The sequence below is a fragment of the Thalassophryne amazonica genome, chromosome 4 (genome assembly GCF_902500255.1).
Source record: "Thalassophryne amazonica chromosome 4, fThaAma1.1, whole genome shotgun sequence".
In the NCBI taxonomy this organism is placed as follows: Eukaryota; Metazoa; Chordata; class Actinopteri; order Batrachoidiformes; family Batrachoididae; genus Thalassophryne; species Thalassophryne amazonica.
The window spans coordinates 118,230,898-118,258,689 of NC_047106.1; the positions used below are offsets into that span (position 1 = coordinate 118,230,898).

At 42.5% G+C, this 27,792-nt stretch overlaps 1 protein-coding gene across 1 annotated transcript in view; it reads left to right on the forward strand.

Annotated features, from left to right (window-relative positions):
* Positions 1–27,792, forward strand: part of gab2 (GRB2-associated binding protein 2) — a 211,015-nt gene that overhangs the window by 169,121 nt on the left and 14,102 nt on the right. The window contains exons 3-5 of the mRNA XM_034168473.1: positions 13,093–13,321; positions 25,971–26,566; positions 27,209–27,306. Of these exons, the coding sequence (XP_034024364.1) occupies positions 13,093–13,321; positions 25,971–26,566; positions 27,209–27,306 (923 nt within the window). The remainder of the gene's footprint in view (positions 1–13,092; positions 13,322–25,970; positions 26,567–27,208; positions 27,307–27,792) is intronic.

A 27,792-nucleotide genomic window follows, 5' to 3' on the forward strand; every position in this document is an offset into this window, starting at 1 on the left:
CACTACTTTGTCAACTTAAAAAAAAAAGAAAAATAGAAAAAAATATGGTGTTCATCAATGTTCAAAATGTAGGAACTTAATGAAGAGTACGGCGCCGCCTCAGAGGAATGCCAAGGTAAGCGGCTGCCTTTCTGATCAGTCATTTCAAAAAATTTCTCATGACTTTTCTGAGGAAATATGCAGAATCTGTAGGGAATGGATTCACTACAGGCATGCCAACATGTGCATTTACTGTGTCTGTTTCGACGTGTAAACTAAATACTGGACCCAAAGTCATTTTAAAGTAGACCACAGGTTAAAAAAAGAATTCCTATTTTTTACCACATACCACTTTATTTATATAGCACATTTCACAAACATAGTTTCCAAAGTGCTGTACACAAAAACGCACACACAGAGGACCATACACTCACGCGGTGTTAAAAGCCAAAGCTTAAAAATGGGTCTTAAGGCCCATTTTTTAGTTGTTGTCCTATCGACTGCTCCCGTTCAATTATGGTCACCATAGTGGATCCAGCACAGATCCACATTGAGATATGGCACAGGTTTTACAGGTTTTTGCTGGAATTCCTTCTTTATATTTATTTTTTATTTTAATTATTAGTAACAATGGAAAATCCGTAAACGTTGCATTATTTATAGAAAAGCTGCAGTCAGTGCAGTTTGTATGTGGTTGTCTAATAAACATTCACATTGTTATTGAGCGTCATAGGTCATCACTCAGTATCAGAAATATATAACGAGAAGCAACTTGGCTGAAATTTATTCTGCAGGGCAGTGATGTGGTGTTTCTCGTGCCTTAATGGAGCTGCTGTCCACAGTAAGATCCATCATTGGAGCCATTAGTGTCGGTGATGAGCCATGTAGGCTCTTCCATCAGCAGGCCGGACCAGTCGTCTTTCATCTCGCTCTGACTCTGACAGCCATGTGCGGCACTTAATCCAGCATCATTCGTGGCACACACGTGCACACGCAGAGTCAGAGTGACATGCACACTGAAATCAAACCATTTTGTCTCTTAATTACAGTATCTCTTGCACAGAGGTTATAGTTTGTTCTGCATTTCTTATTTTGCAAGTAGGATTAGTCCAAAACAAATGAACATATTTATTTAGTGTATCTTAGCCCCCTTCCCCCAAAAAAGTGGATGCACACTGTGATAATTTGTGAGAAAATGTGTTTTTCAGTGTATCTGCAACATGCAGCAGAGCTACTGTGTGATAAATGCTGATGTTAATAAAACACATTTTCATGACATTTTGTGAAAAGGTTCAGCTTATCCTCCCACCTGGGGTCTTTCTGTGTGGAGTTTGCATGTTCTCCCGAGTTTGTGTGGGTTCCCTCCGGGTGCTCCGGCATCCTCCCACATCCAAAGACATACAGGTTTGGTGGATTTGAAACTTTAAATTGTCTGTAGCTGCGCATGTGCGGGGGTGAAAGTGTTTGTTTGTCTATATGTGACCCTGCGACAGACTGGTGTCCTGTCCAGGGTGTACCCCGCCTCGCGCCCTGTGACTGCTGGGATAGGCTCCAGCCCCCCACCACCGGATCTTGGATAGCCTAAGCCAGGGGTTTTCAAAGTGTGGGAGAGTGAGCCCCCCTCAGAGAACAAATGAATAGCTGCCTCCCCCCACCCCCCCAACTCACATACACACAATTTCAACATCTTAGTGTGTTTTTTTCATTCATTTACACATTTTAAACACATTTTAAAAGTACTTGTGTGTTTTAAGGAAAACATTTTAACCCTCTAGGGTCGACGCCGTTGTACGAGGTCTAATAGAAAAATATCCGACCTTATTATTTTTTTCAAAAACCATATGGATTTGAATCATGTGTGATTACATCAGACATGCTTGAACCCTCGTGGGCATGCGAGAGTTTTTTCACGCCTGTCGGTTACGTCATTCGCCTGTGGGCAGTCTTTGAGTGAGGAGTCGCCCACCCTCTCGTCGATTTTTTTCATTGTTTAGGAATGGCTTAGAGACTGCTGCTTTGTTTGATCAAAATTTTTTCAAAACTGTAAGGCACAACTGAGTGGACACCATTCGATAAATTCAGCTGGTTTTCGTTAAAAATTTTAACGGCTGATGAGAGATTTTGTTCTGGTAGTGTCGCCGTAAGGATGGCCCACGGCGCCTGATGGCGATCTGCGCTTCGAGGCGGCAGCGTCTCACCGTTTCAAGTTGAAAACTTCCACATTTCAGGCTCTGTTGACCCAGGAAGTCGTCAGAGAACAGAGAACTTTCAGAAGAAGTCGGCATGAGGAGTTTATTCGGACATTCCATTGTTAATGGACATTTTGTAATGAAAGAACGTGCGGGCAGAGTCGCATGTCGGGCCGGACCCGACCGCGGGGGGTCGCGACAGGAAAAACACCTCCATTGGAAACCTTAACGGACAAGTTGGAACATGCCCAAGCTGTTAAACAATTTCTCAGTTACTCACTTGTTGAAAGCCATCAAAAGCCGCCTGAATTTTACAAATGGTTTTCAACACGGAGGTGTTTTTCCTGTCGCGGCGCACACAGATTCACCGAGTCATCACGGAAACGACTCGGCGAATTTGCGCGCACGTCTTTCATTACAAAATGTCCTTAAACAGTGGAATGTCCGCATAAACGCCTCATGCCGGCCTCTTCTGAATCTTCTCTGTTCTCTCACGACGTCCTGGGTGAATTAAGCCTTAAATTAGGATGTTTTCAGGTCGAAACAGGCTAACGACGGCGCCTGGAAGCGCTGCGCGATGTCCCGCTCCATGGGAAGTCCTTACAGCGACAGTAACACCCCATAATCTCTCATCAGCTGTTAAACTTTTCACGGAAAACCAGCTGAATTTCTCGAATAGTGTCCAATCGGATATTCCTCACAGGTCCAGAAAAAAGTTTGATAAAGCAACGCACGCCGTCTCGAGCAGCGTGTGAAACAAAGGAATTCAGCCGAGAGGGCGGGACCACATCTCACTCAAGGCCTGCCCACAAGGAAATGACGTCACCGACACGCGTGAAAAAACTCACGCATGCGCACGAGGGTTCAAGCATGATTGGTGTAATCGCATGTCAATCAAATCCATATAGTTTTTTTTTTTTATAAAACTGCCAGTTAGTTTTATAAGATACCTCGTATACAACGGCTAAGACCAAGCTTTACTAAATTATAAATAACGTTTTAATGATATGAGACAGAAACTTACTTTTTTTTTTTTTGCTGAAAAGTTAACTCCGCGGACTTTCGAGCCAGCCATGGGCCATCTTTGTACTCCTTATAGAAGCTGTGTGATGACGTGCACAATGTGAGTGTCCAATCGGAATTGGGTCACCGTCACATGGTTTTCCAAAATCCAATCATAGGGCAGATTTACCTCACGTGAAAAGCCAAAGATTGTTTTCAGGAGTGATATGTTACTAGTTGGCCTATTTGAATAGCCCCCTGGGTGCTCCCATGAGTACATACTATTAGTTTCCAATGCGCCCTGTGCCATTACGCACAGCGATCAGTGAAAGCAAACGGAGAGCCTCTGATGACAATCTCACGTGCTCAAACAAAGAGTGTGTAACTATCAGGATTGTAAGGAGCCAAAGTGGGCCAAAATGTGAATGAAAGCTGCTTCAGGAGCAGCACAGAACACTCCAAAGCACAGTAGAAGTAGAAGTTTGTGATGTGACCTTTGTGTAATAGCAGACAGAAATTGCTTTGAGATGAAGACAAACAAAATGCATAGACCATTTTTTATATATTGTTCAAAATGTGCATTTGTGTTTATTGTTTGAACCTTTTTGTTGTACAGTCTTTCACACACCTCAAATTACCTTCATAAAGTGTCAAAACAGTTGTTTATTATAGTTTGCTGTGTGTTTTGAATAAATGTGTGTGGAAAATTATTTTTACCGCTTTACTTTTTCCTTTCTTATTTCTGATTGTAAACCTTATGAAAGCACAGGTTGTCCTGAAAAAAAGAAAAACTTGATTGTGGAATGCAGGGAGAGCTGTTAACAGTAATAATAAATCATTTATGCCAGGTGAGTGAACTGTCCAAAAAATGCCCTCGGACCCCAGAGGGTTAAACATGTGTTTTTAAAGAACTTTTTATTCTTCTATTTTTGCCTTTTTTTTAATATTTTTAAACATTGTTTTTCTGTTTACATTTAAATCTCTGTGTGTTTTTTAAATGTCTTTGGCATAACTGAGACATTTTAACATAAATAATATTAATTCACACAGTTTGAAAACCATTGGCCTAAGCCATTGAAGATGAGTGTGTATGTTCAGTTTATCCTGTGATACACTCTTAAATTTTGGTGAAATCAGCATTGAGGGCTGTACTCATGGTGTTTAAATGGGTTAACAGGTATTGAAGATTTTGACCTAAAATGCCCCCCATGGGCACATCTCACAGAAGGTGTTGAAGCTCATAGTGCAACCGAGCCCAGAGATGCACTTCCACGACATAAAACTACTCTCACACAGAAGGCGTGCACGTGGTGTGGCAACCATTGGCATGGTGTACTCACTGCCTACGTTCCTGCACTCAGAACAAATACTGCCGACTGCCCGCGTGTGTGCGCCATGTGACCGCTGAGTTTTTGCGGCATTCATTGGCATTTAACTTAGCGTGTCGTTTGCTGCTTCCTGTGTAATATTTTATTCAATTTCTCTTTGTTTTCTTACATTTTATTGTGAATCTGGAGTTTCTGAGCAACCTGGTACTTTCCAGCCTGCCACACAGAGGAGATGTGGGACAAGTGAAATTGAGTGGTGATCCAAACACTTACCGCACCCTAGCAAGTGCTGGCGACCTTGTGGCGAGTAGTGACGTGTTTGCAGCCGGTAGTGGCGAGTTAGGTGGTGAGTGCTGCACATACCTCTAACCATGATACACACGCCTTGTGTATGAGAAGGGTTAAGTCATAGAAGTTGAGAGTGACCCATTTCAAATCTAAATGTTCCTTGTACCAGGCGACCATCTATAACCACAGAACTATGGGACTTTCTAGATGTTTATCACGGAAGTCGTGATCATGAAATCATGAAATAGCAATTTTTCACACTATGACCCCTTTAAGAAATGTTACTGTTGCAAGATAGGATTTTACATGTTTGTTAACTTGTTGAAAATGACCTGAGCTTTGACAGCCACCATTACATTTTGAGGTGACTCTACACAGAGGTAGTAGAGCAGGGAGCTGAAGGGATAATTACCTGGCCCTTCAATATGTAGACCTGGGTTTGAATCCTGCTCAGTGTCCTGTATCAGACTGGCGACCCGTACAGGTGGAGTTGTAGACTGTCATCTGCTTTATGCTAATCTGGCAATAAATAGCGGGACTCAGGGCGTTACTACGCAGAGGGATGTATTCCTCAAACCATAACGTGGAGTGTTGTTCGGAAAGTTCGTGAAATAAATTTCATTTAATTTTGATGTGGATCTGCAAAACTGGAATGGAACCACAATTTTTATTTATTTATCTTGCTTTATAAATATCCCCTGTTTAAAAAACTATTTTAAGGTGGAGGATCTACTAACATAGGCAACAGGTGGATCAGTGTTGGTCATTGTTGGTGGTGTCCCACAGCAGCCTGTACTCAGCGTTCCTGAAATGGAGTAATATATCCACTCGGTGGATGTCAGCACAATAAAGTTTCGCCAAGAGGTCGAGTATAAACAATTTGTGTTTCAGTGAAATGTTGTGAAGATGCACAAGAAAAAAAAAAATTTCAGTCCGACATCTTCAAGGGGAGATAATTAGAATTTTCTGTTTACTTGAGACATCAGTTAGTTCTCTTTGTTCACAACGTACAGTAATACACAGTTTACAATACATATGCAGACAATGTACATTTATTTACAGACAGGACATAATTTCTACATTATATGGTGTAATGTGAAATTGGATAAACAACAATAAAATGTGTCATGAATGGGATGAAATATGTTTGTGGTCAGCTGTTGATTAAGGCGATGTCATGGAGCAGTAAACTGTCCCTGTGTTTACTGGTTCTGTTAACATGGTTCTGTAGCATCTGCTGGAAGGAGAGGAGTTGAAAACGGTTGTGTCCTGGAGGGTAGGCAGGATCCAGTGACCTTTTCTGGTGATCGTATGGTTCAGTCTGTTTCTGCCCTGTTTTATGGAAGCTCCAGATCAGACTGTGGTGATGTGCACAGGACAGAATTGATGACTGTTTGGTAGAATTAGATCAACAGCTCCTGTGGCAGACAGTACTTACTGAGTTACCACAGAAAGTACAACAATCCAAGCCTTTAGTGTACTGGTGGTTCCTCTGTTACTGTATGGGTGGAAGACTTGAACATTGCCCAGTGACCTAAGACACTGATTGGATGTCTTTGGTACGAGGATCTTTGTGTCCTGCTGGCACAGCTTTGTATCAGATGAGTAGTTACTTAAGGGGACTCAGATGAGATCATTTGCATTGTGAGGGAACGTCACCTACAATATTTTGGCCATGTGACGTGTTTCTCTGGGCATGATGCGGCACGCAGGTGCATCAGTGTTGAGGACCCCAGTGACTGGAGAAACGATCTGATCTTGAAGTCTGGCCAGATTTAATCTTGGTCTGTGAGACTTTTACTGAATCATCGTGGTAGCCACAACAAGTCTGTGCACGTCTATAGACCGTACAGTTCTGCAGAATTCTCCAGTATTTTCTGATGAGAAACATGGTCAGTCTCCTTAACAACACCGTCGTTATTAGAATAGATCATGTCCCACATGATATTGGACATTATATTGAACATTGAAAACAGAATCCAGCACCGTGTAGCCTCTGATTTTTTGCAAAGTCTAGCAGCATTAAAGCCATTTTCACGATAGTAACCAGATCCATGTGGACCAGTGCAGTTCTCATAGCCAACCATATCTGTGCCAGATGTATGTTCACAGTAATTTAAAAACAGATGATGAATAGGAAAAATAAAATAGAACTTAGATAAAAAAAAAAATTACTTTAAAACATTAAAGCTGTATGGCCTCTGTGTACAGCCTCTGTGTTTTTTTTTTTTCTTGTAAGATTTAAGTAACAGAAAGAATTTTCTTTGGCATCACTATAATCTTATTCCTTGGTATTTAAATAAGGGATTCATGATATGATATTGCCAATACGATCAAAATTCGCACTGGAAAATATTTAGAATTTCTCCCCCTGAAGGGAAGAAATTCATGCGATCAGATGCCATGATGAACAACATTTTGTAGCAACGTCATTGATCACGTGGGGGCTTGCCCCACTCTGCACAAGAGGTGCTGGGAAGCACACAACAGCCAGTCGGAATAAAGAAAGGCAGTGTGACATCAGCTGACTGCTCTCGCAAACAGAAATAAACCAAGATGGCGTTCAAAAACATTGCCAAATGCACCAAAACAGATTATTTTGTATAAATCTAATATGTCTGCTATATACGAGGTCTGTCAATAAAGTATAGGTCCTTTTTATTTTTTTCAAAAACTATATGGATTTCATTCATATGTTTTTATGTCAGACATGCTTGAACCCTCGTGCGCATGCGTGAGTTTTTCCACGCCTGTCGGTGACGTCATTTGCCTATGAGCACTCCTTGTGGGAGGAGTCGTCCAGCCCCTCGTCGGAATTCCTTTGTCTGAGAAGTTGCTGAGAGACTGACGCTTTGTTTGATCAAACTTTTTTCTAAACCTGTGAGACACATCGAAGTGGACACGGTTCGAAAAATTAAGCTGGTTTTCGGTGAAAATTTTAACGGCTGATGAGAGATTTTGAGGTGATACTGTCGCTTTAAGGACTTCCCATGGAGCGAGACATCGTGCAGCACTCCCAGGCGCCGTCGTCAGCCTGTTTCAAGCTGAAAACCTCCACATTTCAGGCTCTATTGATCCAGGACGTCGTGAGAGAACAGAGAAGTTTCAGAAGAAGTCGGTTTCAGCATTTTATCCGGATATTCCAAAAACCAGCTTAATTTTTCGAACCGTGTCCACTTCGATGTGTCTCACAGGTTTAGAAAAAATTTTGATCAAACAAAGCGCCAGTCTCTCAGCAACTTCTCAGACAAAGGAATTCCGACGAGGGGCAGGACGACTCCTCCCACAAGGAGTGCTCACAGCCGAATGACGTCACCGACAGGCGTGGAAAAACTCACGCATGTGCACGAGGGTTCAAGCATTTCTGACGTAAAAACATATGAATGAAATCCATATAGTTTTTGAAAAAAATAAAAAGGACCTATACTTTATTGACAGACCTCGTATTTTGCAAACATTAACAAGAAATAAACACTTTTTAATAAATAAACATTTATTTTACTTTTTGAAAGCAGATAACACCTCTGAATTGATTTACAACACATCTTACAGATGTTAGCATGCACGCCCCATGAACGTGCATCAAGCAAGTATGTCAGATCAAAGGTAAACACAAAACGTCACGCATGTGCACACCTGCTTCCTCCCACAGTCTGTCTGGGTAACAACATTAGAAGGAAAAGACAATATTCACCATGGAATTCCCCCCAGGTAAATATGTTCTCTTCATTAAAATAAGCTGCAATTTTGCAACATGTTATTAAAATAAGCCTACTTTATAATGCTTGGATTGCGGTAGAAACGAAATTGTCAGTTTTGTGAAATTTGAAAGCCCATGCAGTTTTAATATAAAAATTCATGACCATTCCTGATCGTAGGCAGCCAAAAACAGGAAAGTGTTTTCTTGATCACCTGCTTTTATTTTGCTAACATACGGTGCCCACAGCACAACATCTCTCTCAATGAGATCTCAAGGTGCGTGCCTGCATAAATGCCTGCACCAACTCAGCCATAGAAGATGGAGCATTCAACATCCAATGTTTTGTCCCAAGATGAACACACAGCCAATGAAGAGAAACTAGTAAATGTAAGCATGTATGAATGAATGTATGACTAAATGTAAGAACATGACCGAAAGAACGAGATCACGAGTACAAGCGGCCGAGATGAGTTTCTTCCGCAGGGTGGCTGGGCGCTCCCTTAGAGATAGGGTGAGGAGCTCGGTCACTCGGGAGGAGCTTGGAGTGGAGCCACTGCTCCTCCACTTCGAAAGGAGTCAGTTGAGGTGGCTCGGGCATCTTTTCTGGATGCCCCCTGGACGCCTCGCTGGAGAGGTGTTCCGGGCACGTCCCATTGGGAGGAGGCCCCGGGGAAGACCCAGGACACGTTGGAGGGACTACATCTCTCGGCTGGCTTGGGAACGCCTTGGGGTTCCCCCAGAGGAGCTGGGGGAGGTGTGTGTGGATCGGGAGGTCTGGGCAGCTTTGCTTGAGCTGCTGCCCCCGCGACCCGACTCCGGATAAAGTGGAAGAAAATGGATGGATGGATGTAAGCAGTGTGGGCACAGCTAAGCAAAAAGTTAGCTTTGATATTCATTAATCCAATAACTGAAAAGTTATCTTTCATGACGCTAAACCAATAAACTGCTAAAAAAAAAAAAAAAAAGAAAAGATCTTTATTAGAGATAACTGATAACCGATAATTTTCATTATTGATTTGGACACGGCCACATCAGATTACACTGTCGGCATCTGATAAACCAGTTTCACTTTCACTTTTCGCTGCTGGGTAAATTCAAGGATCACAAACACATAAGAATACACGAAAAATTAATGAATAAAAAAATAAAACCCCAAACACTGTCATTATCTTTCAAAAGCAGTAAACCACAGTATTAGAAGTCACAGTTTATCTCAATATTAGATACACCGTCATTTACAAACTAAAAAGCTGCTGCTTTTTTCACACGCTTTGAATTCTGCGGCTTAAACAACCGAAATACGCTCATTAATGCATTGATTGGCAGAGTAAAAGAGACATAGTAAATATAAATTCTTACCTGTTAGTTTCAGCGGGATTCATCTGAATAAATAATCCACATAAAGCATCCTTTTTTAAAAAAAATCCAAAACCGTGTCTAAACGTGAAGAAAAGTCCCTCTGTACACACAGCTGCGCTGTGAGAGCTCCTCTCCCCCACCGAGTCTTGGTGATTAAATTACAGCCACAAAGAAATAAAATAAAATAACATTAAAATTAGTCGTTTTGTTTTGTCAAGAGGACTCACTCACTGTAACGTCCAAAGTGAACCTGAACTACACCACCCACAATGCTCCCTGCATCGACCGGCCAATCACGTTTTGTGCTTAATGATGATGTCATCAGCAAGTGACAGGCAGCCAGTCTGCTACAAACACACAACAGATGGACTAACATGTTTGATTTTAGGGTTTACAAACGTTTTTGACCGTTAAATTTTGCTCACTTTACCAGCAAAAAAAATGTTATCAAACTGAAAGTTATCGTAACTAAATTTATCGGAAGATAATTGGTCCGATGATGGTTTTAAAATTTATCTGAAAATCTAAATCGCTAGCAAAAACATTAGCTTTGATAATGATCTGTTATCGGATTAGCTGAACTGTGCCCACCACTGTAAATAAGTCCCTTGTTTGCACTTGGGGTCGCGCATGTTGATTTGTCACAATGCCGGATGCCCTTCCTGACACAATTCCACATTACATGGAGAAATGTGACGGGGTGGGGTTTGTTTCACATATTTTTTTAATTATGAATCATAAAAACAGCAATAATACAAATAGTGTGGAATGGATATCTTGCTTCTTTTTAACAACATTATGCCAAAAGACAAATGGAACAAAACAACAAAACACCCACAACAGAAAAATAACACCAGCAGACAAGCAAAATCAAACAACATAAATAGACACATCATCAAAACCAATAACAAAAAAAAAAAAACACCCCACCCACCCCTGCAGAGTGCTACTTGAAGATGTTAACATAATGAATTCTAACCATTCATCTTTCTCATAAATGAAATCATAGGACTCCAAGTCTTTTCAAATTCCACCAGCCTATCATTAAAAGGATATAACGAATTCTGTCCAGGTGTAGGGTATCAGTCAGTGTCGCAATCCAGACTTTAAAATTTGGTACCTCTTTATCTTTCCAGAGCAGAACAATAAGTTTCTTTGCACAAATGAGGCCATATGACAGGAGATGGTGCTGTGCATTCTGTAGGTTTTTAGAGTGTTCTGATGTACCCAATATAACCCACAGTGGATCTGGTTTTATCTGAACCTTTAAAACCTGTGAATAGAATGAAAATATTGCAACCCAGAATTCCTGTAGCTTAGGGCACATTGCATAACTATGTAGTAAGTCTGCATCCGCTTGGCTTCATTTTTCACAAATTGGCAACACATCTGGGAAAATTTTATGCAACCTCACCTTAGAATAATGCAGCCTGTGCAAAATCTTAAACTGGACCAAACAGTGTCTAGCATTAAGGGAGTACATGTTAACATGTTTCAGACCCTTATCCCAGGTTCATCTATTTGCATCCCTAATTCCCTTTCCCAGTCCTTCTTTATACCATCCATAGTCACTTGTTCATATTCTTGTAAAACATTGTATATAAATTAAATTGCATGCTTTTCTACTATACAGTCCTTGAGACACTGGTCCAACTTATGAGGTAATGTAGTCTCAGAATTGTCCAGACGAGTCTTTACAAAACATCTGATCTGCAGATATATATAAAAAAAAAAAACTGACTTTGACAACCTTCCACACTGAAACCAAGCACACTAACCACTTGGCCACTTCAAATTCAGGTCTGATGTCTTGAAGGGGACCAAATTAGTCTTTTGTTGTTGATTTTAATACATTATATTTTGACCAAATTGTTAATTCAAGTATTTAATCACAAAAGATTTACTGCCACCAATATATAATAGATGGAATCAGAGATGGAAGTCAAAGCAGGAGGAATCATTTTATGAGCCTGATTGTGCATGTGGATTTTTTGTGTTTCCAGCCTTGATTGGAGGGATTTTTAATATTTTGTTGTCTGCTTCTGAGACATATTTTTCCAAGCACCTCCCACTCAGTTGGGGGAGGTAAGGGAGAAGCTCCATCAAATCAATATATCTACCCATGTCAGTGGGCCGACTACTCGCCACACAGGATGAAAGCTCTTTTTGGGGAGAAAGGAGATGATGCCTAACAAGCCTAGGGAGAGTGGGAGCTCTCAGAACAATGGTGTAATTGAGGATGACTGGGAAGGGGGGGGAGTCCCTGTCTGAGTGTCTCAGTGATGCCCACTGGCCTGAGACCCCCATAGCAGAGGCCTCCCCCCCGAGGCATGGATGTGACCTCATTTAGCTTGCGGGACTCAAACCGCCCCACATGCACATTCTTACTCGGCACGTTTGGGTGCGGTGTCTGTTTTTCTCTTTCTCTGGCCAGTTTGCCTCATGACTCCCTAAGAACACTGCCTTCTTATTAAAATGACATCTGACCCCCAAGAAGCCTTATAAGATCTGACGAGGAAGATGTTACGTTTCAAACATTTGACATTGTCTTATGCTGCAGTCTTACATGCACGCTCATGCGCTGATAGATTGCATTCAGCACGATTGCTGGGGCTTTTTCCTCCGTCTCCTTCCAGCCTGTGCCACACACAGCACCATGGGTCGATGGATCAGCATCCCACCCACTTGCTACTCCTACAGCTCAGTATGTGCCTCCCTGTTTTGGCCTCCTGCCCGGTCTATTTGCAGCATCCCAATGTCAGAATCCTTTACAGTTGTACAATGCAGATAAAGGCTATTAAAGAGAAACAATAAGACTGTAAGGCCATGCTGTTCACGCAGTCCAGTATTGGTCAACTCACTGACCCTGATCGGAAAAGATATTTTGGACTATTTGCTGTTAAATGGATCTGTCCCTTCAGCCGCAAAAGAACCAGACGGATTGTGTTTTCTCTCCTCCCCTGAGACGGCTCACTCCTTTGTATTGATTAGAAGGTACATTGGAAGTGAGTGAATACAAGGCTCCATGAAAAGAAAGGGTCACGTAAAAGGTTAAAACCCTCAAATGAATTACATGTTGCTCTATGACCTGAGGTTTTCTCGCAACAAAGATGGAAAAAGTTAAGGCGATGGTTGCTTGGCTCGCAGTTCTCCTCTGCATCAGAGGAATGTACAGTGTTTCAAGATGAGCCTCAGATGGGTTTTTGTCATCACGTTGATCAATATCTCCACTTTCTCCTGTCTGCAGATGGAAGGTTACACCATATGCCCCGTTCTGTCGGTGTAGACGCCACCGGATCCATGGCTCCTCTGTCTGCGGAACGCAAGTCTTCTGCGCCCATTCACTCCAGCCAACCCGTCCTGTTCACCTTTGATGTGCCTGTGCGCCACAGCCACCACGGCTCCCTGTCCAACAGCGCACCCCAGGACTACCTCCTTCTCCACCAGTGCATGAGCAGGAAGTCTGAGAGTGCACGGTAAAGGTCATGACACTCAGGCATCCTCTGTCAGTTTCCTGTTATCCCTCAATGCAGGTCAACGTACAGGTTTACAGCGCTTCCTCGGCTTAGAAGCTCCCCGAGGGTTCGAACTACTGCTGTGAAGGGAAAATTACACAACTCCCTCTGCAACGCTCAGTCTGTGTGAGGAAAGATTACAGTCTGATGTACTTTGTGCTCAGATTGTAGAGGCGCGCACACAACTCTGATTTTAGAACATCCAAAAGCATTGCCAAAATTATGATTTTATGGGCTCATCTAGCTGTTCATCTTTTGTTTGTGTGGAGTTGATCTGTGCATGGGCGCAATTTGGTGGGGGATAAGGGGGATATGTCCCCCCCACCTTTTGAACCAGGGGGGACAGAATATGGTATGACCCCTCCACCTTCTGACATATATATGTGTACTTGAAACATGCTATGCCAGTCTTATGTGCAAAACCATGTCAGAATAATATCTTTATTTCTGCAAGTTTGTATTTTTAGCAGCATTGACTTGTTTACAACACCTGTTTCTTGTTTGTTACATTCTGAATTTTCTGGGACTGCATTTGCCCAGATTTGAAAACAAAAATAGTTGCCTCTAGGCACTAGTGTCTACACATAAGTATCAATGGACCATATGCTAATTTACTAAATTCTGAAAGTTAGAAAAGGAAATCAGAAAAGCAATCTGGGACCTCAGAAAGCCCATCTGCAATTATTGCTTGATCTCCAAAATCAGTCTATGCAAGCGAAATTATGTTCAGTATGAGTGTTGTCATTAGTACCACTTCGAAAATTAAATTCATGATAAGTAATTTATCCTAAACTAATGGTCTTTTGTTTTTCAAACTTATGCAAAAACAAATCTTGAGAAAAAAAATACAGTATGCGATAGTTAATCATTATTAAGAGCCTGTTCTTTCATATTTATGAATACATTTTACCACATTGCAGTTGTTTTTTGTTTTTTTTATGAGAACTCAACCTATCATTCGTTTTGAGTTCTACACATGTGGTGATACCTTATTTACACCAGGATGTTAATAAAATCAATGCTGGCTATTCTTAGAATAAAGTACTTATATCCACAGTTTCAGATTGCATAAGTCAAATGGTGTCCACTTTATGGTCTTCTCAAAACATTAAAATTACTGTTCTGGATGCTCAGAATGCATCTGAGCTTATCTAGAAACCGTTGGCTTCTGGGGACCTAAAGCGGCCCCCAGACCCCCGGCCCAAGGGCCTCGCACTTTGTCCCCCCCAATTTCTAGTTCTAATTTGCGCCCTTGGATGTGTGGGGGCAGTGTGTGCCCCAAGGTTGATTTAGTTTTGGAGTTAATGGACACTTTGATACTCTGTAGCAGTCAGGGATTTAACCCACAAACCTCAGAAAATAATGTGAATATGACTTCAGTTTGCAAACTTTCAGATTTAATTAAAGGAATTTACACATTGGGTGTATGATGACTGTTGTCCCATTTCATGACCAGATGTGTCTTATTCCCTCATTATTCATAAATCATCAGGGCCTCGTTTCATAAAGCAGTCTAATCTTTTAGTCTAATAAACTTAATTGCTCAGCTATGGGCCCTGTCCCACTGGCGTTTAGGAGGATTTGCGCATGAAATGAGGAGACAAAAGCTGAGCGTCCGCAACAAAGGTGGGCGGAAATGACAAATGTCCCGGGGTGGATCAGCGAATACATGAGGAAGAAAAGCGGATATATCAGGGAACAGAAGCGAAGGCGACCGCGGAGGCGCCCCCATGAGGGGCACAGCGGCCGTGATGCACTCGCTTCATCCGTGCCCACTCTGTCTGCATGCACGACATACCATTTGTGACCGTGATGTGGCCGTGCTGGGCATGCGTCATGCCAACCCGTCGGTTGCGGATATCAGCGGATGACGGGGCATACAAGGTCTGTGATAAAACTAACGTACCTTTTTATTTTTTTCAAAAACGATATGGATTTGAATCACGTGCAATTACGTCAGACAACCTTGAACCCTCGTGCGCATGCGTGAGTTTTTTCACGCCTGTCGGTTACGTCATTCGCCTGTGGGCTGCCTTTGAGTGAGGAGTGGTCCACCCCTCCCGTCGGAATCTCTTTGTCTGAGAACTTCCTGAGAGACTGACGCTTTGCTTGATCAAAATTTTTTCCAAAACTGTGAGACACATCGAAGTGGACACCATTCGAGAAATTCAGCTGGTTTTCTATGAAAATTTTAACGGCTGATGAGAGATTATGGACTGTTGCTGTCGCTTTAAGGACTGCCCACGGAGCGGGACGCAGCGACGCGCCCTGAGCCGCCGCTGTCTACCTGTTTCGAGCTGAAAGCTTCCAAATTTAAGCCTCTGTTGACCCAGGACGTCGTAACAGAACAGAGAACTTTCAGAAGAGGTCGGGATCAGCAGTTTATCCGGACATTCCACTGATAAAGGAGATTTTATTAAGGAAAGACGTGCGGACGGGTCCGGCGGCACAGGAAAAACACCTCCGTGTTGATAACCATTTGTAAAATCCAGGCGGCTTTTGATGGCTTTCAGTTGAGTGAGTATCTAAGAAATTGTTTAACAGCTGGACATGTTCCAACTTGTCCTTAAGGCTTCCAACGGAGGTGTTTTTCCTGTGGCTGAGCCGCTCAAAAATCCTGGCTGTGGACATGCGTACCTCTGCGGATGATCACGGACATGTTCGGATGGCGGCCGACTCATACAGGAATGTTAGGCAACAGGGTTATTCCCATTCTAATCCAGTTCCATCGTTTGCTTGCTTTATTTTTCTGTAACTAATTCGGTGCGCGAAGCTTACTGTAGCAACAGCGTCATCATGCCAAACTGGAAATTCTGTGAGCAGACCCACAGATTTCTCCATCTCATCAGCTGCATTGAGTTAAATCCATGGTGAATCCATCAATCAATCCAGTTAAATCTATTAAATCCACGCATTTTGGGATCATCGTCGCTGCACTAGTTTCTCTCACTCTCAGCTGGCAGCGCCATTATTGACACCTGTGTAGCAACGCTGTCAGAGCGCGGCGTAATACATCAAATGTGAAACGGTCGAATATTTTGCCACCGCCAACACAATATTTTATGGTCTGAAATCTCACACAATTAACCATCAGATTTGCACAACAAATGTAATTGGATTAGAATCACCGTTTCACATCGATGTCTAAACTTGTAGATTAATGTTAGTTGATAATTTTTGCGGGCATAAGCGGCCTCGCGAGTGCCATTGCCAAGAAATGCCTCCAATGCGCGAGAGTTTTGTTTACTTCCAGGTTGCACCAGAGGAGAAGCGATCCCAGCCTCAGCATCTGTAAACATCTCCAATGGATTATTCCGGTCAAGGGCGTAGGTTTGGTCTCAGCTTTGGTAGGGACAATACCACACACCCCACCCGGCCCCCCTGCTCACCACCATCACCCCCTAACCCACTCATACCATTAGACGCACAAGTACAGCATAATACATAACATATGACGACATAATGCTGAATAATTTAACACTTTATTTACAATATTAAGTGTGTAGGCAAACAAACAAATAGCTTAAATAACAAAATTGCACCCAAAATCACGAATCTATTCTATAGGCCTACACCTGAGAGAACAAGACAACAAAAAAAAATACTTGTGGAGCTAACAAAAAAAAAAGTTTTTGCAAACAAGATGTATAATCTATTCTCTTCATCAATAATGCAGTTGTAGGTATCTGGCAACCTAATTTGCCAAAAAAAAAAAAAAGGGATTTCCAATGATATATATGGTGTATTACGGTAAACGTAAGCCTGTGATGTCATAACGCAGAGGAAAAACACGGAAGTTTCACACTAATGCGCCGCTGATTCTCATTACCGTAAGTTCTCATGTAAACCCTCACTCTGAAAAATTTCAACACTGACAGCAAGCCAAGAACCCGTGCTTTCCAACAGTATGCTATATGTTGCATATATTACGGTAAAGCGCGTTCGGTGACTTTTGAAACAAGGGAAAAGTATGAAAAAGAGCGCAAAAGTGACAGAAAAGTACAGAGACAGACAGCAAACATAAATGTAGTATTTTTTGAGGAAAAGGCAGGGTGTTAGTGTCATTTGTGAAGGTGTGTGTGCGTGTTTGTGTGGGTGTGCAGTTTATTTTAAGTGTGGCACACAGCATTGTTCGCAACCCCTCCCCCCCGCCCTTCTTGTTTTTCTGCACCGGAGCAGTGTTGCCAGATATTAAATATGAAACTATCGTACCAAAACCTCAAAATTATCGTATTTTGGGAGAAATTATCGTACACAAACAAAACGCATACAACGTAGCTATTTTAGCGTTTTTTTTTAATTTACAAAGAATTTTATGTCACATTTTTAAACAGTAATTATAGTAATGGGGAAACTATGGCACAAAAAGAACGCAAATGCACAAGCAAGACTGTGAAGTAACACAAACATGTTAATTACCAGACTAGAAAGAGTCGAATTCAACCTCGAGGTGGCTGTCGTCATCCGATGCCATGGCCACTTGTGCAGATTTTGTTGAACACAGAAAAAATGTTGACACCTCCATAAGGAACTTGAACTTTTTTTTTATTTTTCTTGTATATCTCTTTGCTCTTGTATTTTGTTCGTTTGTTATTGCATTTGTTGAAATACAGTTTTGAAAAAAAAAAAAAAGATGTTGGTTGGGGAATCTTCCTGTCCTGTCCTGCAGAGATTGGATGGGAACTCATTCAAATGACTGTCCCGGTCGCCCAAAGCCAGCAGCAGCCCTGTGTATGGTGTGTCTTTGATGCCGCCTGAGTGCAACGCCTGCAAAATGATTCTTGGGTGTCAGAGAGAGATGCGTGTTTGGGCAACCAACAGAAATTATCGTACATATTTGGGTTTTTTCCCATTATTGATCGTACATCGTACAGAGGGCAAAACTATCGTACAAATACGATAATTATCGTACATCTGGCAACACTGCACCGGAGCCACCCATCCTCTGTGCTCCGGGACCTCCCACTTTACAAATTAAGCACTGCCTGCCACGAGATGCGATGCACTTTGTTTACGTCCATGTGAGAAGAACGTGAGCCAATGAAATTGCAGCATGGGTAACCCTGTCACGTCTGGCACGTCGAAAACACAAAACGTGACGACTAAAATTATAGTATCGAGTTCGAAAAAAAATAGTGAATGATTTTGTTATATAAACAAAAATGCTAAATATTGGTAGGGACTATTTTGTCATCCCAAAATATTGGTTGTGACTTGTCCCTATGGTCCATATGCAAACCTACGCCCCTGATTCCGGTCCTGGAACACCCGCTCCCACTGCAAGGCTCTCCTTCCTTCCTGCTCCATCAATTGGTGGTTAGGGATGCCGGTAATGCATTACTTAGTAACGCGTTACTCTAATCTGACCACTTTTTTTAGTAACGTGTAATCTAACATTTTAATATTTTAAAATCAGGAAAATATGAGAAAAAGGTTGGTGAAAAAGAGCTGAAATAGTTGGAGAGATGATGAATACAGACACGAGTACGATGAGATGTGGCATGAAGGGAAAAGAAATGTGGAAAATGCAAAGGAAATGGGATATAGCAAGCTGTACATGAAGGTAAACATTAAGGAAGGGGTGATAAAGGATGCAGATGGAAAAGTGCTGACAAGCGAGGAAAGTGTTTTGGGAAGGTGGAGGGAGTATTTTGGGGAGCTGATGAATGAAGAAAATTAGGGGCTGGATAATGTGCAGGGAGTAAATCAGGAGGTGCATTGGATTAGTAAGGATGAAATGAGTGGATGAGTGGCATTTCCTCCAGATTACATTCCAGTGGAAATGTTGAGGATAAAAGATGGCAGTGAAGTTTTTAGCTAGAGTATGTAATAAAATCTTGGAAAGTGAGAGGCTGCGATAATGCCTGAGGAGTGGAGAACTGTGCTGGTTCCAGTTTTTAAGAACAAGGGTGATGTGATGTGCAGAGCTGCAGTAACTACTGAGGCATACAGTTGATCAGCCACAGCAAGAAGTTATGGGAAAGAAGATGAGGAAAGAGGTAACGATCTGCAAGCAGTGATGTGGTTTCATGCCAAGAAAGCACCACAGATACGGTGTTTGCACTGAGTGAGACTAGAGAAGGCCAGAAGGAGTTACATTGATTGGTAAAAGTAGCCACACAATTCTACATCAATCCAAATAGTTCAAAAGTCTTGCACAGTACGGTTGAACAATGACCCCATACACACTGTGGCCGCGACCCAAGACTTTTTTTCGTTTAGTCAAAGAAGACAGCTGCACAGGAAGCCTAGCAGACTATCACTAGATAAGAAACCCATCATGTACCCATGTCAGGCAGCCAGTGACTGCAGAGGGCTTGCAAAAGAGTATTCAGAATAGTTCACTGAGTGAAAAGTTTCTTCAGTTACTTTTGGCCTCTTAAAAGGAAGAAGGTGAGACCATAGATTAAAAAAAGTGTTGCAACTCCTTCACTGTTTACCTGATTTGGATATAGATACCCTTAAAGTAAAGTTGAAATCTGGACTTTGATCTTATATGCATTATTTACTTCCAACCCCAATACTTTCTAGGAAACTAATTTAACTGATGAAAGTGGTTTGATGATATGGCCATATACCGTATGTTATGTATGTGGATGTTCATGCCTGGGTCAGCTATATATGCGGCTGGAGAACACAAGGGCTGAGTATTTTATATTAAATTCACTCCCAGGTTTAACGTTAGCATTCATGTCAGCTTTTGCGGCCATTGCCAGTCCTGCTTTGATGAATCAAAAGGCATCTATAATAATAACATTGTTTTTTTACTCTTTTAATTCATTTATTAGTAATTGGAGCGGGCTGCGGCCTCAACTTTACCTAAATTCTGGGTCTTTTAGTGAAGTTTAAGGGTAGTGGCCGGCTATCACCTTAGTAGTTCTCTGTTTTTCTTGTTGTTTAATGCTGGCAAATTATACAGTATTTTTTTGTCTTTCTGATGCCTGATTCTGTTTTTTCTCTCTGTTTAAGGTGCAGCTCCATCCAGAGATGGGAGTTGTATTTGTGTTGGCGACCCTCCTGTCCTGTGCACCAACCGCATTTCTTGTATATTCGTCCATGAATTGTTCTGTGAATTATTTCTGTAATTTATGTTTGTAGCATGGCCCAAGCAGAGGGTCACCCCTTTGAGTCTGGTCTGCTTGAGGTTTCTTCCTCAGAGGGAGTTTTTCCTTGCCACTGTTGCTCTGGGGGTTGGTAAGGTTAGACCTTACCTGTGTGAAGCACTTTGAGGCAACTCTGTTGTGCTTTAGCACTATATAAATGAAAATAAATTGAAGTTGAATTGAATTGAAATGTTCGGCACAGACTTTAATTCATCATGTCTATTAGACTAGGTTTAGTATTTCTTCTGTTTTTCTTGTTACTTAATGGTGACAAATTATACTGTATTTGTTGTCTTTCTGCCGCCTGATTCTGTTTTTTTCTTTCTGTTTGAGGTGCAGCTTCATCCATAAGTGGGAGTGGATGTCTTCTTCTGCAAGCTTCCCGTCCTGGACAGCAGCATGGTCTCCCAAAATTTCCTGTATATTCGTATTGTAAATTGTGTCGGTAGCATGGCCCAAGCAGTTGAGTCTGGTCTGCTTGATTTTTCTTCCTCAAATCATCAGGGGAAGTTTTTCTGTTGCCTGGTAAGGTTGGTAAGGTTCGACCTTACTTGTGTGAAGCGCCTTGAGGCTTTGTTGTGATTTGGCGCTACATTAATGAATTGAAATTGACTCTCTAGAAATTACTTTTCAGTTGCAGGATTTATGCATAAATGTGCTGTGCCAGACCCTTGTGAAACCCCGGAAGTCACCTCTCACAATCCATCTCACGGGCATTATGCAGGTACTCCCGTCACTCCCTCGCCAGCTTCGGCTCTGCGGGTCCGCTAATTAAGACGGGCATCTGGTGACTGAGCGTGATTCATGTCAGGACTGAGACACCATCACTCATGATATTGGTGAATTCATCTCTGTAAAAAGCACCCACACGGCCCCAACGTTGGACATGAGAGTGATGAGCAAAGTTATTGATTAATGATTCAAATCCAGAGGAGACACCAGAGCCTTTCAATGCTGCTTTGAAGAATTGATTAAGCAACTGACACGAAACAGCGAGTCAAGACGAGTGAGATGTTGTGTCGGTAGTAACTACATTATATTGATGAATTATTCCTTTCTCATATATTCCATTCTTCACCAACATTGAGTGTAAGCATCTGGAGGCACGTGGTGGTGGGAACACATTGAGATTAGTGTTGAGTCGTCGTCTCGTTTTTTGAATTACGTTGGACCATTGCTCAGCTAACTGTCCTGAAATGTCGGCGCTGTAGTGCTGGCACTCAAGGTCAAGCCTGACAAAGGAACCAGAATAAATGAGCTGTGTCCCCGGGGTGCTTGACCAAGGCTGACAAACTGTGGGAAAGTCATAGCATTCTCCCTGTGAACATGGATGCCTTCTCCATGTCAGTATGGTTGAAAACATTAAAACAAATTGGATTTTTATTTATTTTTAAAGCAGATGGTTGTAATACTAAATCAAATGTATATGCATACTGATATGAAGCTGCTCACACACTTACGCAAAACTGCATTTTGTAATATGTGTTGAACTATACACTCACCAATCTGTTCTGAAGTACTGCACTGCCATCTAGTGGTTAATATGACCAATTTGATAAATATTTCAGCAGAAGGTTGTTGACTTTTTTCTCTCTCTCTTATTGTTCCAGGCAGGCTGGCGTGAATATAAAATATCCCACCCACCCCCCATTTCCCTGATTTGTATCATTCTAAATCCTGTTTTTTTTTTTTTTTTTGTTTTTTTTTTTTTTTTAATAATGCCTGTTTTATTTTGCATTGTGTATGAATTAACATTCATGTAGTAGGTTCTTGAAATTTACTTTAAAATGCACATTTGCACAAAGTAATTATACCCCCATGACACACCACCAAGAAAACAAAAATATAAACTGTGACTTTAAATGGATCATATTAGTAAATGAACATTTTTTGAAATTTTGTCTCTGTACACCACCGCAACTGAGCTGAAATAAAACATTCAAGGTGTACTTTTCGCGAGGGGATTCATCTTTAATTCCTGGGGTTTATCAAATATATTCCATTAACAAATTAGAAATTGCACTCATTTTTATACATAGACTAGCCATTTTCCAAGCCCATATGTAACTGGACAAACTAAATACACTCAACAAAAATATAAACGCAACACTTTTGGTTTTGCTCTCATTTTGTATGAGATGAACTCAAAAATCTAAAACTTTTCCACATACACAATATCACCATTTCCCTCAAATATTGTTCACAAACCAGTCTAAATCTGTGATAGTGAGCACTTCTCCTTTGCTGAGATAATCCATCCCACCTCACAGGTGTGCCATATCAAGATGCTGATTAGACACCATGATTAGTGCACAGGTGTGTCTTAGACTGTCCACAATAAAAGGTCACTTTGAAAGGTCCAGTTTTGTTTTATTGGGGGGGGGATACCAGTCAGTATCTGGTGTGACCACCATTTGCCTCATGCAGTGCAACACATCTCCTTCGCATAGAGTTGATCAGGTTGTCAATTGTGGCCTGTGGAATGTTGGTCCACTCCTCTTCAATGGCTGTGCGAAGTTGCTGGATATTGGCAGGAACTGGTACACACTGTCGTATACGCCGGTCCAGAGCATCCCAAACAGGCTCAATGGGTGACATGTCCGGTGAGTATGCCGGCCATACAAGAACTGGGACATTTTCAGCTTCCAAGAATTGTGTACAGATCCTTGCAACATGGGGCCGTGCATTATCCTGCTGCAACATGAGGTGATGTTCTTGGATGTATGGCACAACAATGGGCCTCAGGATCTCGTCACGGTATCTCTGTGCATTCAAAATGCCATCAATAAAATGCACCTGTGTTCTTCGTCCATAACAGACGCCTGCCTATACCATAACCCCACCGCCACCATGGGCCACTCGATCCACAACATTGACATCAGAAAACCGCTCACCCACACGACGCCACACACGCTGTCTGCCATCTGCCCTGAACAGTGTGAACCTGGATTCATCCGTGAAGAGAACACCTCTCCAATGTGTCAAACGCCAGCAAATGTGAGCATTTGCCCACTCAAGTCGGTTACGACGACGAACTGGAGTCAGGTCGAGACCCCGATGAAGACGACGAGCATGCAGATGAGCTTCCCTGAGACAGTTTCTGACAGTTTGTGCAGAAATTCTTTGGTTATGCAAACCGATTGTTTCAGCAGCTGTCCGAGTGGCTGGTCTCAGACGATCTTGGAGGTGAACATGCTGGATGTGGAGGTCCTGGGCTGGTGTGGTTACACGTGGTCTGCGGTTGTGAGGCTGGTTGGATGTACTGCCAAATTCTCTGAAATGCCTTTGGAGACGGCTTATGGTAGAGAAATGAACATTCAATACACGAGCAACAGCTCTGGTTGACATTCCTGCTGTCAGCATGCCAATTGCACGCTCCCTCAAATGTTGCGACATCTGTGGCATTGTGCTGTGTGATAAAACTGCACCTTTCAGAGTGGCCTTTTATTGTGGGCAGTCTAAGGCACACCTGTGCACTAATCATGGTGTCTAATCAGCATCTTGATATGGCACACCTGTGAGGTGGGATGGATTATCTCAGCGAAGGACAAGTGCTCACTATCACAGATTTAGACTGGTTTGTGAACAATATTTGAGGGAAATGGTGATATTGTGTATGTGGAAAAAGTTTTAGATCTTTCAGTTCATCTTATACAAAATGGGAGCAAAACCAAAAGTGTTGCGTTTATATTTTTGTTGAGTGCATACTAATAATCACTTTTACAGCCAGTTTTCTTTTGACAACTCAGAAGATGGATCCATGAACATTTCCAAACCATTGACTGTGTTCTGGTCTTCATTTACATCAGTCATTAAGAAATACTAACAGTATGGTGCATCTGTCTGGAGGAGACATTTACTAAATATAAATACTGCATATTTGATTTAAAGGGTGGCATGGGGGATTAGTGGTTAGCACTGTTGACTCACAGCAAGAAGGTTGTGGGATCGCTTTCCACCTGGTACTTTCTGCATGATGTTTGAATGCATGTTCATGTGGCTTCCCTCTGGGTGCTCCAGCTTCTTCTCACTTCCAAAAATGTGCAGGTTCGGTGAATCTGAAACTTTAAAATGACTGTCGGTGTGAGTGAATGTGTTTCTGTCTCTATGTGGCCCTGCAACACACTGTCATCCTGCCCATCCCTCCTCATGCCCTGTGAATGCTGGGATATGCTCCAACACCCCCCCCCCCCCGGCCACCCACTCTGTGGCCCTTGATTGGAGTAAGTGGGTATACACATATTAGATTATCTTAGATTAGATAGAACTTTATTGATCCCTTGGGAAGACTCCCTCAGGAAAATTGAGGTTCCGGCAGCATTGTATGCAGAACACAGGGTAAGAAGCACACAGAGTATCAAAAGTGAAAAAAGAAAAACAGTTTGCAAATAGAAATACACAATATAAATACGAGAGATTCTGATCAATACTGGTATAGTGACTACTACTGTTCTTCTCCTTCCCGTCCTCTGTCTTCCTATTGCCCCTCTTTCCCCCCGAGTGAGGAGTTGTACAGTCTGATGGCCTGAGTGACAAAGACGTTTTTCATATGAAAGTTTGTAATGCAAAAATAGACCATGATGGGATGCGTTCCATAATATTTTTTAAGTCTGTCAACAAGACAAAGCCTGTTTCTGTGTGTGTATGTACGGTTGCCTGCCACGCTCTGTCTCCCTTGGAGCATCGCTACCTTTCTCTTGGTCAGACAATGTGGGGGCATCACACATAGCTAGAGCTCTCTATTTTTCCCCATATATGGACATCTGTTATGTGTTTCACATAAGTCAGACAGGAGCTGTTTCAGGCCCACATGAGGTTTTACACACAGTTGTACAGCTGTGGACTTTAAACCCCATTTACACCAAGTCCACGGCCGATGTGCGACCGAAAAATGTTCTCTGCTCGCCATCACTCTCACTGGCTCTCATCGGGATTGCAGGCGTCCGTCCTGGTCGCCATCACTCCCCATCGGTGTATTGAAATGTTTAAAAAACTTGCAGCAGTTGTGCGACCGGTTAAAAGTTACATGGGTCTCATAATCGATCTTGTTAACTCTCTCAGGTCCCAACTGACTCCCAACCTGACCTTGACTCTGCACGGGGTTGCGTCACTGATTGTGGATATTAACATATATTTCACTCGCACAATTCAGTCACAACGCATGCTTGGTCTAAACTCAAATAACAGATCAAACTGGCGACCATCCAAGACCATCCATGACAACATGTCATGGTCTTGTAGCTCTTCTATGGGTCTCAGTCCGGTGTAAATGGTGATTTTTTTTTTTTTTTTTTTTTAACGTGAGCCTCCAGCCATATGTAATGGTTAAACCTATTTATACTGACAGCCTCCTTTTATGCCATATACCATATGTGCTATTCACGTGTTGTTTTTTAGAGTGTAAATAGGGTTAAAGGTGAATGAAAATTGAATTTGCACACTGTGATCCTTTTTACGCTCTGCACAAAGCTGGCCTGACACAAATTGTATTTGCTTGTATGTTTCAGGAGTGCCAGTTTCTCCCAGGCCACAAGAAGCAGCGTGTTTGTGGGGAGTGACTCTACCATGCAGAAGCTCTCTCATGGATTTTCCCACTGTGTAAATGGTGTGGGCGCTCAGGTGCATGGCTTTTACAGCCTCCCAAAGCCTGGGAAACACCAGCTACCGCTGCATGATGATTCCCCGCAGGAGGCTTGTTACGTGCTGCCGCGCGGGTACAGTTCCGAAGCACCTGGTAACAGCAGCTTCGGCGAGCTGGACCTGGAGAACGAGGAGGTTTACACCTTTCAAACGCCCTGCAATGCTCTCGCCACCATGCACAGTAACGAGCATCCGCCTGACAATTACGATCTTCCTACACCGCCTGGCTCCTTCTACCAGATTCCCCGAACGTTTGACAAGAATCACAACGCCTTGACACTCTCCAGCTTGGAGTCCTCCTGTGCTCCTCCGCCAAGACCCCCCAAACCCAGCCAGGGCTCAGAGAGTCAGTGGGGGAGTCCGCAGTCCATGGGGAGCCAGAACGGAGAGGTGACGTCTGCCGTGTCAGTCATCTCACGGAGAAATACTCTTCCTGCTGTCGAGAACATCCGTTTGCACAGAGGTGTGTCACTGCGCTTTTATTGCTCTACTCCTGAACATTCTTTCTTCAAATGTGACCTCAATGCATTTCAACTCTTTCCTTTTTTCCCCACTGCGACATCATCACTTCAACTTCCACTTCCTTTCCCTTTTTTACTCACCCGTTCCCTCTTCCTCTCTGTCATTTGCTGATGCTAGCGGCAGAGCAGAAACAAAGCCACCAGTCCAGCACGCGGTGTTCTGTCGAGACAGTAATGAAATTCAAACCGTGCAGCGCTTCAGAATGCCTCGTTCCAGACTGATAAGCAAAAGCAAAAAAAAAAAAAGAAAAACACATGGATACAACATATGGCCACTCAGTATGCTGTGTTCTCTGTGCTACCGAGCACAAGCTCGCGCCTCATCTCACCAGAGACAGAAAAATGACCTGTGACCTCTTGTTAGTGAGGCTGCAGGCTGTTCACACACCTGTGCTGACTGCATCAACATGCACTCATTACAACCCACTGGAGCATTTAATGAAATGTCACTCTGCTTCATCAGGGAATTGACTCCAAAAATCTGTTTTCACTGCAGCAGCATCTGACTCGTGGCGCAGTCCATGTATCTTTCAGATGTTATGGCAGTAGTAAATATTGATTTCTCCCTTCACGTCTCTCCACAGGATCCTCCTTTGAAACGAACAGCCATCACCGTCCCATCCATTACAACAGCTCGGGCCAGTCTGTTGAGTCTGTTCACGACGGCTTCAGCTCCTACCTGGTGAGTCATTCTCTCTGTTTTTACTGCACTCCGTCAGAAAGATGCTGTGAGAGCAAAACCATGAAGATCACTTTTTTTTTTTTTTTTTTTGTGCATTGTGGAGTATTTCAGGCGATATAGGTGACGTGCCACAGGAAAGCTCTGACAGGTTTCAGTGAATAAATCTAAACACTGAAGGACTTATTGTGATCTACGGCGTACAGTCAAGTTCATTTGGGGGATGTTCACTTCAGTATTTGCATGACACGCAATCTAATGTTTGTATTGTGTTTTTCTAAAACGTGGCTTTTTCTCTGTTTTGGCCTTTCATCTACATGAAAACACTCTTCAAGTTTTTGCAAAACTCTGGCCAAAGAAAAGATTTTTTAAAACTGGAGTTTCAGTGTTTGCATGAAAAGGTAAATGAGTTTTTATCCTTTTTTCCAGGTTTGTGATTGGCCAGTATGTCTTTACAGTAATGCTGCATTCACATGTTGTTATTTCCTG